At 49.6% G+C, this 11,657-nt stretch overlaps 1 protein-coding gene across 1 annotated transcript in view; it reads left to right on the forward strand.

Moving 5' to 3' along the window:
* Nucleotides 1-6,972, forward strand: part of NRTN (neurturin) — an 8,034-nt gene extending 1,062 nt beyond the window's left edge. Inside the window, exon 2 of the mRNA XM_083365204.1 lies at nt 6,020-6,972. Within this exon, the coding sequence (XP_083221330.1) occupies nt 6,020-6,468 (449 nt within the window). The 3' untranslated portion in view covers nt 6,469-6,972. The remainder of the gene's footprint in view (nt 1-6,019) is intronic.
* The last annotated feature ends 4,685 nt before the right edge of the window (nt 6,973-11,657 follow it).

Here is an 11,657-nt window from a genome sequence, read left to right on the forward strand (position 1 = left end):
TCTCGTCTGCAGTGAATGTAGATGTTAAATATATTTATGTAAAACTACAAGTTTCTGTCAGGATCTCTAACTTCAGTTGGACACCTGGCGCGCAATTCCACGATAAGTCTGATGTTGTGGTGACTTAGGACCCTTTTTCAGAGTTCTGACCGTTGCAGCTTCCCTGTGGTCACGTGATCAAAATTCAGATGCTTGGTAACTGACATGTACTAATGATTGTTGCAGAATCCTGGGGTCACGTGATCACCGTTTATAACCTTCCCAGCTGGCTTTTGACGAGCAAAGTCAATGGGGGAAAGCCAGATTCGCTTAACGCCCACATGGCTCACTTAGCAATGGTGATTCACTTAATAGTCATGGCAAAAAAGGTTGCAAAATGGCACACGACTCACTTAACAACGGCCTTGCTTAGTAATGGAAGTTTTTGGATCAGTTGACACTGTGAGTTGAGGACTGTCTGTATTCATGTCCCTAAGTGCTAGGACACTTCAGAGGCTCCTAGATTTTTCACATTTTTAAAAACATCGCACAATTGGCAAAACCTTCTAAGAGCTTCGGCATGCTGAGAAAGTCAAACGTGTGCATAATTTTGAGGTTCTCACACCATCGCTGGGTAACGTTACGTAAGGGTCACACCACCTGTGATCACAGAAGGTCCACAAGGATTAGTGGTCCCCTGAAACTCCCGTTGGTTTTTTAAAGATCCCTCTTAAAGGTGGACATTTAGAACAGAACAGGATAACGAAGTTGGAAGGGACCTTGGAGGTCTTCTAGTCCAACCCCCTGCTCAAGCAGGAGACCTTATCGCATCCCAGACAAATGGTCCTTTAGCCTCTTCGTAAAAACCTCCAGTGATGGAGCGCCTACAATTTCTGGAGGCGAGTAGTTCCGCTGGTTAATTGTTCTCACTGTCGGAAAGTTTCTCCCTTAGTTCCAGGTTGCTTCTCTCCTTGGTTAGTTTCCATCCGTTGCTTCTTCTCCTGCCTTCAGGTGCTTTGGAGAACAGGTGTAGCCCCCCCCTCCTCTTCTTTGGGGCAGCCCCTCAGATATTGGAAGATGCTATCCTGTTGCCCCTAGTCCTCCTTTTCATTAAAATAGACCTACTCACTTTTCATAAACCGCTTCTCTCCGAAGGAAACAGACTTCTAAAACAGAGATAATCAGTTAATCACATCAAGATTGCCACAGGGAAAGACCCCAATCTAACCCAATCAACTGCTTTGTGGAAGGGTAATCCGCATAACCCCTTTTGCAATTAAATCCAGATCCTGCCTCCCGAGTCAGTGGGAACAAAGGATCAACTGGAATTGTGGCTGTTTCAGCAGAAAACAAAGGCTGGGCTACCCTTGGCTTTGTTGTGATGATGTGGTGGGCTTTGTTCGGATTTCATTGTACGCTTGCGTAGACATGAGACTTGTACGAGAGCAAGCTGATATGTGTAGGCAATTAAATCAAACTTTGGAGAATTAGGGAGCGCAGCAGAACAATTCTGTTCGATTCCAGAATAGAGCTGGCAGGGAACCTGGAGGTCTTCTAGTCCAACCCCCTCCTTAAGCAGGAGACTCTCTACCATTTCAGACAAGTGGCTGTCCAGTCTCTTCTTAAAAACCTCCCATGATGAAACACCCACAATTTCTGAAGGCAAGTTCTTCCACTGATTAGTTGTGTCAGGAAATTCCTCCTTAGTTCCAGGTTGCTTCTCTCCTTGATTGGTCTCCATCTGTTGTTTCTCGTCCTTCCCTCTGCTGCTTTGCTGAACAACGTGACACCCCCCCCTCTTCTTTGTGGCAGCCCCTCAAATACTGGAATGCTGCTATCATGTCTCCCCTATTTCTTCTTTTCTCCAGACTAAAAAGGTAAAAAGGTAAAGGTTCCCCCGCACATGCGTGCTAGTCGTTTCCAACTCTAGGGGCCGGTGCTCATCTCCGTTTCAAAGCCGAAGAGCCAGCGCTTGTCCGAGGACGTCTCCGTGGTCATGTGGCCGGCATGGCTAGACGCCAAAGGCGCACGGAACGCTGTTACCTTCCCACCGTAGTGGTCCCTATTTTTCTACTTGCATTTTTACGTGCTTTCGAACTGCTAGGTTGGCAGAAGCTGGGATGAGTAACAGGCGCTCACTCTGTTATGCGGCACTCGGGATTCGACCCGCTAAACTGCCGACCTTCTGATCGACAAGCTCAGCGTCCTAACCCACTGAGCCAGACTAGTTAAATCCAATTCGTATATATTAGTCTCCAGGCCTTATAATCGTCTTAGTTGCTTTTCTCTGCACTTTTTTTCCCCCCCAAAGTCTCAACATCTTTTTTTGGAATGTGGTGACCAAAATACTGGACCAAAATGCTGTTATGTCCCCACTAGTCCTTCTTTTCTCTAGACTGGCCGTCCTGAAATCCTGCAACCGTTCTTCATATGTTTTAGCCTCCAGGCCTTTGATCCTCTTAGTTGCTCTTCTTTGCGCTTTTCCCCAAAGTCTCAACATGTTTTTTGTGATATGAGGACCAAAACTGGATGCAGGTACTCCAGGTGTGGCCTGACCTAAGGCTTTATAAAGCGGTGCTAAGACTTCGCGTGATTTTGATTCTATACGGTACCCCGTGGTGTGCACATGTAAGGCCGGCCGCTCTTACAGAGAGGACTCGATGTGGTAATTAATAATAATAATAATAATAATAATAATAATAATAATAATAATAATAATAATAATAATAATAATAATAATAATAATAATAAGAAGAAGAAGAAGAAGTTGGAAGGGACCTTGGAGGTCATCTAGTCCAACCCCCTACTCAGGCAGGAAACCCTATACCATTTCAGACAAATGGCTGTCCAGTCTCTTCTTAAAAACTTCCAGTGTTGGAGCATTCACCACCTCTGAAGGCAGGTTGTTCCACTGATTAATTGTTCTAACTGTCAGGAAGTTTCTCCTTAGTTCTAGGTTGCTTCTCTCCTTGACTAGTTTCCATCCGTTGCTTCTTGTCCTGCTCTCAGGTGCTTTGGAGAACAGCTTGACTGCCTCTTCTTTGGGGCAGCCCCTGAGATATTGGAAGACTGCTATCATGTCCCCCCTCACCCTTCTCTTCATTAAACTACACATACCCAATTCCAGCAACCGTTCCCTGTATGTTTTAGCCTCCAGTCCCCCAATCATCTTTGTTGCTCTTCTCTGTACCCTTTCGAGAGTCTCGATGTCTTTTTTACATCGTGGTGACCAAAACTGGATGCCGTATTCCAGGTGTGGCCTTACCGAGGCCTTGTAAAGTGGTATTAGTACTTCACGCGATCTTGATTCTGTCCCTCTGTTAATGCAGCCTAGCACTGTGTTGGCTTTTTTGGCAGCTGCAGCTGCAGAACCATTAATAATAATAACGGTTCTCGTGCAATGATGTGCCTTTTTGGGGAGAAAGGTTTTACTGCTTGAATATTACCCGCATTGATTCATTTCATGGGAATTTGGTCTGAGGGGATGTCTGCCTTTGAGTAAGCAATTCCTGGGGACCAGCCTTCCTGTCTCAGATTCCAGAGTTATAACTGTCTTCACGGCACGAGCTGAGCTGGCCTTTCAAATGGGATTAGTCAAATGTTTATTCATGCTTGTTACAAATCCCCGTATACTGCAAGAGGCTCTTGGGGGGTGGAAGGCCCTTTGCAGAACATCACTAGGAGCAAAACCACTGCGGGGATGTCAGTGTTCGTACCGCTTTATAATGCCTCGGTAAGACCGCACCTGGAATACTGCATCCAGTTTTTGTCTCCACGATAGCAGTCTTCCAGTATCTCAGGGGCTGCCCCAAAGAAGAGGGAGTCAAACTCTTCTGCAAAGCCCCTGAAGGGCAACGGATGGAAACTCGTCAAGGAGAGAAGCAACCTAGAACTAAGGAGAAACTTCCTGACAGTTAGAACAACTAACCAGTGGAACAACCTGCCTCCAGAAGTGGTGAATGCTCCAACACTGGAGGTTTTTAAGAAGAGACTGGACAGCCATTTGTCTGAAATGGTATAGGGTTTCCTGCCTGAGCAGGGGGTTGGACTAGATGACCTCCAAGGTCCCTTCCAACTTTATATTATATTATATTAACCTGGAATTAAAGGAGAAACTTCCTGACTGTGAGAACCAGTTGTTCCACTGATTAATTGTTCTGAATGTCAGGAAGTTTCTCCTTATTTTTAGGTTGCTTCTCTCCTTAAAAACACTGGAGGTTTTTAAGAAGAGACTGGACAGCTATTTGTCTGAAATGGGTTAGAGTTTCCTGCCTGAGCAGGGGGTTGGACTAGAAGACCTCCAAGGTCCCTTCCAAATCTCTTATTCTATTCTATTCTATTCTATTCTATTCTATTCTATTCTATTCTATTCTATTCTATTCTATTCTATTCTATTCTATTCTATTCTATTCTATTCTATTCTATTCTATTCTGTTCCATTCTCTCATATTTTTTCCTGATTTCCCGTGGTATTTTTTTCAAATGCCACGTGACCAGGAGGACGCTACTACTACAGGGTTTGGTTCGTTTAAGTTCATTTTTAGGTGTGAAAAATGGGCACAAGTCATCTTTTTTGGTGCTGTTGTACCTTTGGAACAGTCAGTAAATGAACTGTGGTAAATTGAGGACTATCTGCAATCCAGATTCTTTCTGAGGCCTCCCGGGACATGAATGGATTTTTTTGGTTTTAGAATTAGGATGAGCAGAGTTCCTTCTTCTATTTATTCATTTAAAACATTAATACAAGCCACCCACTTTATAACCCAATGAAAAGTTAAAGCATCATAAAAGCCATATTACAGCCATAAAACTAAGTCCATTAAACCTTAAGGGCAACAAAACTCTGGCAGTAAGTCAAACCTCTGATCTGCAGTCAGCTCACTTTGTCGAAGCACTTCAGGAGCGGGAAAAGCCTGGCCAAACATCCACATGCTTAAACATGCTTGGGATAAACACATGTCCATCAGCTCATAAAACAATAAAAGTAATATTTAAAAAAAAATTAACAGGGGAAAATAGAACCGTGGTGGTGCAGTGGCGAGATTGTGGCATTAAAGGCTAATTCTGCCCACTGCCTGGAGTTCGATCCTGACCGGCTCAAGGTTGACTCAGCCTTCCAGGAAAGAAATGGCAATGAGAGGAAGGAAGGAAGGAAGGAAGGACGGACCATGGTGATGCAGTGGTTAGAATGCAGCATTGCAGGCTAAATTCTGCCCACTGCCGGCAGTTTATTATTCCTAACCGGCTTAAGGGTGACTCAGCCTTCCATCCTTCCAAGGTCACTAAAATGAGGACCTGGATTGTTGGGGAGAATCATGCTGACTCAGAAGATGCTGTAAAGCATTATGAAGTGGTATATAAGCCTAAGTGCGAAGGGAAAGAAGGAGAAGGAAGGAAGGAAGGAAGGAAGGAAGGAAGGAAGGAAGGAAGGGAGAGAGGGAGGGAGGGAGGGCAGTGAGAGGGAGGAAGGGAAGAGCTGGGAATGGGAAGGAAGGAAGGAAGGAAGGAAGGAAGGAAGGAAGGAAGGGCCATGGTGGAGCAGTGGTTAGAATGCAGAACTGCAGGATAATTACACCCACTGCCAGCAGTTCGAGTCTCACTGACTCAAGGTTGACTCAGCCTTCCGTCCTTCCGAGGTCCATAAAATGAGGACTCAGATTGTTGCAGGGGGCAACATGCTGATTCTGTAAAACGCTTAGAGAGGGCTGCAAAGCACTGTGAAGCGGTATATAAGTCTATGTGCTATTGCTAAACAAAAATCAAAATTCAAAGGGCAGGATCACTCAACCGCTGCTGTCAGTTTCTCTCTTTTTCTGTTCCATGGAAGGCGATCCGGTGGGCTGGGTGGAGGTAACCACGAAGAGACGGTCCTTCAGATCACCTGGTCGGTCCCAAGCCATGTCGGGCCTTAAAGGTGACCGCAGCAGCTTGAAGGGGACCCGGAAGCAAATCGGCCGCCAGTGCAGTTCCCACAGGAGAGATGACACCTGCGCACGTGTTTCCCTCCCCTTGCTGACCTCTGTCCCTCTTCTGATTTCAGACAGCACTTTGTTCGAGAGCTACACGGAGGGGGAAATCCACCAGCTGATCTCCACCTTGATCGAGCGCTACAGCCAATCCATGAACTCGGGAGAACACGAGCTGCCTCTCTTCGCCAAAGCCGGCAACCGGATGAAGCGCGCCAAGGCCCGCCACAAGCCCTGCTCCCTCAAGGAGCTGGAGGTGACCATCAGCGAGCTGGGCCTGGGGTACAATTCGGACGAGACCGTCCTCTTCCGCTACTGCAGCGGGACCTGCGACTCGGCCGTGCGGAACTACGACCTCTCCCTGAAGCACGTGCGGAGCATGAGGAAGATCCGGAAGGAGAAGGTGCGAGCCCGTCCGTGCTGCCGACCGTTGTCCTACGACGATGACATCTCGTTCTTGGACACGGGCAACCGATACTACACCGTAAACGAGGTCTCGGCCAAGGAATGCGGCTGCGTGTGACCGGGAGGAGGAAACGCCAACGAGAAGGAAGAGAGTCTCCATCTCCATCTCCCTGGCACCACCGTGGGGTACCAGCCAGGGTGTACCTCCAGGAGGAAAGCAAAAGAGAGCAGACGAGAGAGGACCGGAGGTGGACAACTGCTTGGAAGTTCTACCTCGAGGATGGCGGTGCGGGAACAGGGGCCAAAGGACTCACAGCTGGGGAACCAGCATCTTTGGCAGGATACGGCGAGCAGCTGGGAAGCAGAGATAGCTATATTTGGGGCCTCCCCCAAGAGTTTCCACCTTCTGAGCAGATGAGGCATTGGGCACTGGACAGAAGGCCCTTCTGGGCTTCAACAAAAGGGGGAGGGGGGGCTTCCCAGAACTGATGCTGCGTGGTTGGGAAGAAGAAAAACAAAACAAAACGAGAGCGCTTTCCATGCACAAGGAAGGGGTCTGGCCTGTGATATCGACAGATTGTGTCTGCTGACATGCGCGGGCGAAGCCTGGGAGGTCCTCCGTTAAGTGATTCCATTTGGGAACCGATGCGGCAGGGCGGGGAGGGGGGGGAAACCCGTTCCTGTCTGGCAGGCCGAGATTCTGTTTCTTTAAAAGACTTGCCGGAAAAAGCGGCTGACAGGTTGAGGGATTTTTCCCTCGCGCCCGTCAGGGGACAATCCCAATGTTGTGTTCGCGTACAAGCGCCGTGATCCACAGGACCGTGTAAAAATAATATACAGATATATTATTTTTATATTATTATATAATATATATATATATATATATATATATATATATATATATATATATATATAATATATATAAGGAACGTGGACCTAGGTCTAAAATATCGACAGATGTGTACAACACCTCATTCGTCAACCATCAGTGCAACAACTTCTTAATGGGGTCTGTTCTGCACACGAGGCAGAGCTGAATTTAAATGGCAAAGATCGGTGTGGCGTTCAGACACAAAACACCTGTGGGGAATGGCAGAAGGCCCTGGGTTCAGTCTTTGCACCTTGATAGTCTGCCAAGCATCCTGCATTAGAGGGGGCCAGGTTGAGTGGGCTTAATCCAAGGCAGCTGTTCCGAAAATCCCCATGGCACAGAGGGATCCTGAGGACCAGTAACTTACTTTAGGGGACAGGGTGGAGACTAAGAAGGACTGGAGTTTCAGCATCCTGGGGTGAGGGCGGGGGGCGGAACACAGTCCTTCAGCCACGGGGATGGTGGTTTGTGTTCAAGAGTGGGGCTCGCTCCACATTCTCAATTGCTGCTGTTAGTGCAAGCAACTCTTTGGACCTCCTCCGTTGCGGAGCTGAAAGTCTGGCCGAACTTTTTAAAGTCTTTACGGTGTAAACCCTAGGACAGGGGTAGGCCACCTCAGCTCTTTTATGACTCACGGATTCTGGGAGTTGAAGTCCATGAGTCATAAAAGAGCCAAGATGGCCTACCCGTGCCCTAGGATCATAGAGCTGGAAGGGACCTCAGAGGTCATCAAGCCCATTCGCCAGAGACTATCCAGTCTCTGAGAAGCTCCATTTGCCAAACCTAATCTCTCACATTCCTGATATCTCATCCCGTGTTTCTCAACCTTGGGCCCTTGAAGGTGGGTGGACTTCTTGGCTGGTTGGGGAATTCTGGGCGTTGAAGTCCATCCATCTTCAAGGGCCCAAAGTTGAGAAACACCGCTTTAATCCAGATTTACACCCTTGAAGTTTCATCCCATTCATTCTGCTCTCGCCTTTGAGAGCATCCGAGAAGTCCGAACCTTTTCCAGCCCTTCAGAGTTTTGAGGACCCTCTCACGCCCGCCCCCCCACTCAGCCTTCTTCTCTGCAAGCTCAACCTCTCCACATCTTTCCCCCGATCCCCACATAGACCTGGATTCAAGATAAGTCCTCCCGCCATTTTAGCGGCCCTTCCCTTCCTTTCCAATTTTATCCACCTAAGGAGATGCGGCATCCCACCTCCCGCCTCTGTCCCCCTCTGCAGACCCCCCCCAACTTCTCTTTGAGGCAGCAGGTGAGGAGGTCACGCTAATATTTCGCACCTGGGCACGTCGTCGGGAGCGGCCAAAGAAATCTCCAGGCGGGATAGACGAGAGGAAAGGAAAGGAATGTAGAGAGGTCTGATTTAACCCAATCCTAATCCTAATCCTAATCCCCATCCCCATGCTCCTCTCCTCGCTTCTCTTTTTTCAGTAGGCACGGCAGCCATCTTGGACTTTTTTCGCGACTGCCCCCTTTCTCAAGTTAGGACGAATGGAGCCTCTCTCCCGGGGGCAAGATGGTGGGGGCACAAAAGAGGGGGTCCGAGATTTAGGTCATGCTAGGGGCAAGGAAGGAAAAAGGCCCTGGGGGTCTCCAGCTATGTCCGTGACTTTCCACCCCAGAAGGAGACTCTTTCCTTCTGGACATTTGCAGGAACCCAGAACCCATGTTGCCAAGACCCACCCCCTTCCCCTTCCCGGGGTCCTGATTTGTTTCTTGGGCAATCGGGGATGTCCTCTCCTTGCCTCTTTCCTCTTTTCCTGTCCCGTTGGTGAATTAGTTCCACCAGTCTTGGGACTCCAGAGCATTTGTGTTCCGGAAGTCCACGAGGACTAGCCTCTTGGAATAGAGAAGGACCAATTTGCCCCTCTGTCCCCACTGACGCCAGGGCGTTGTGCTCCGTCCTTCGGTGGCACACCTTCTTAGTCAAGGAAGAGTGGGGGGTGAGGGATGGTGTGTGTGTGTGTCTCTTCAGGAGTCCCCAGACCCATTTCTTCTCTCTGGAGTCACAGGTTGAGAAGTGCTGCTTTTCCCCCCAGGGACTTTTTGTGCCACCTGGGTGTGCAGGGCAGTGCGCAGTCTGCCTTCAGAACAAGGGCACTCCTGGTGGGATCTGTGTGTGTGTGTGTGTGTGTGTGTGTGCGTGCATGCCAGGCAAGGCTGCGTTGCTGGAGGGGAGACCCGTGGGTCTGAGAGACTGCTGCCAATGGCTTTTCTTACCCGGATCCCTCGCCTGGATTGCCTGGGGCAGAAGGGGGTCAGTCTCTCTGTGGGGGGTTCCTGCCTTTGAGACGTTAGACACTTGAACCCATCCTCCACAGCCAGGGGATTTGTAGCCCATGCGCGCCTGGAACTGGCCAAGCCTGGACTGACTGGCAGCTGCCAGGCGCAAACTGGCATCTCTTTCCAAGCCGTTCTGGGAAGCCACGGTGCCCCAACTTTTCTGCGCCCCTCTCCCCCCACACCCCCGGGGCTTCATTTCCTCTTGGCTTGGCCTGCTTGACCTCCCTCCCCCCTCTTGGGGTCCCTCCCTTGGGCTCCTCTCTCCGCAGAGCCCCCTTCCCAATGCTTCTCCTTGGAAGCCCCCTCCCCAGAGCCCCTCGGCCCCCTCCCCTTCCAGGCTCAAGCCCTTCTTTGAACCCCCCCCTGTCCTCCGGCCCTCTGCCCATCCTCCTTGGAGAGAGGAGGGGAGTGAAAGATCCCCAGTGCCACCTTGGGGCTGCCCTCCCCTCACCTCAGGCTGCCTGCAAAAGGACCCTCTGCCCCAGACTTGGAGGGCTCTTGCCCCCCCCGAGCTGACTTCCTCTCCCCTCCCGTTCGGAGGTTTTCCAGGGGTGCAAGAAGGGTCCCCGAGGAAAGCTTCTTCCACCGCCAGGGGTTTTCATCCAGCCAGCCCTCCCACCGCGCCCCCTCCGTTGACCTCCCCCCCTCTTTCTGGGTTCCCGGGGACCGTGGGGGATTGTGGGGTGAAGCAGAAGCAGGAGGTGAGAAGCAGGGTGGGTGCCAGCAACGACCCCTCCCTGTGCTTGCCTCTCTTTACCGCTTGACCCACGGGGCAGCATCGGCACAGAGCTCGGCAGGTGCCCCAGGAGGGGTCCTCCGTCTCCTATGGGGCAGGGTGGTCTGGCTGACCCCCTGGAAAAGGAGGGAGGCATCCCGAGCCGTCAGCGGGCGGCTGCTTCCCTTCGCCCCATGGAGCAGTCTAGGGGGCCGGCGGGAATGGAAGGGGGCAGGCAAGTTCTCTCGGGGGGGGGAAATGTTCCCATCCCAGCAATTCCACAGGGAGTCCTCGCTTTATGTCCACGACTGGGGGGTGGTGTGCAGGATTTCTGTAGCTCAGCAAAGGGGGTTAAGTCATTCGCGCTCCATTTTACGACTGTTTGTGCCACGGCCGTTAAGCGAATCGATTTGCAATTCTTAAGCCGATCACGGCTGGGAAGGTCACTCTGAACGGTCATTGAAGGAGTGATTGTAAGTCGGGGACTAGCTCTAAGGGAGGTGTTTTCCCAGCTTGAAGCCCCTGGCATCTCTGGCCCGGTGGGCTCCGGGCCCCTTGAATCTAGGTTCAACTTGTCCACATCTTGCAAGATTGACAGCCGTCCCTTAGTTTTTGTTCCACCAATCCGAGGCTCTCGCCTTCTCCGCGGGCCGCCCTGAAGTTTCTCACTGAGTTCGGCTTAAGACGTTGACGCGATAAATCTCTGTATTTTATTCTCCATGAACTCTATTTATTCGAAGTTAACTTATGATATTTATTTTAGGTACCGTCCAAAGTGCATTTGAACTTTCCGGGACTGTTTTATCTCAATTTCCGGCTTTTCCTCGTGTTGTTTTGTTGGTGATCTTTTTTTTTTTTAATTTATTGCACAAAAATGGTACTGGAGTTTATTTGACTTTCGGCTATGGCTCTTTTTTATTTTTATTTTTTTTACCGTTTTCCTTCGGGGGGGGGAAGCAAAGCAAAGCAGGATGCGTTCAAAAAAAGTAAAAATCGTAAGGAGTAAATGCCTTAAAACCCAACCCAAACCGAGTAGAGTGCTGGTGCCTATTCAAAGCAAGCGGGGAGGGGTGTGGGGAAAAAAAAAGCAATTAATTAAAAAGAACGACTTATGAAAGAAAAGAGGTCTTTTTGTGTTGATTCTCCTTTTGTGGCATAACTAACACAACCTTCCCGGGCCGGAAGGGTATTGCAAGCCGTCACTTGCTCCAGACCGGAGACAAACAAACCGTTTTTGGAACTGCAAGCTAAAATCGATCCTTAGCTTCCCACCGCAGCAGAAAGCAGTAAAAAATAAAAATAAATGCATCCTTAAAAACTGCTCAGTTCGGCACAAAAACCCAAGAAGAGAGATTTGCAGTTAGAGAGAATTAGAGGTCGGGATCTTGCCTGGAACCGAAGAGATGGGTTTTGAAGTTCCTGCAGTTCGGCGGG

Source organism: Vipera ursinii, assembly GCF_947247035.1.
Source record: "Vipera ursinii genome assembly, chromosome: 1".
Classification (NCBI taxonomy): Eukaryota; Metazoa; Chordata; class Lepidosauria; order Squamata; family Viperidae; genus Vipera; species Vipera ursinii.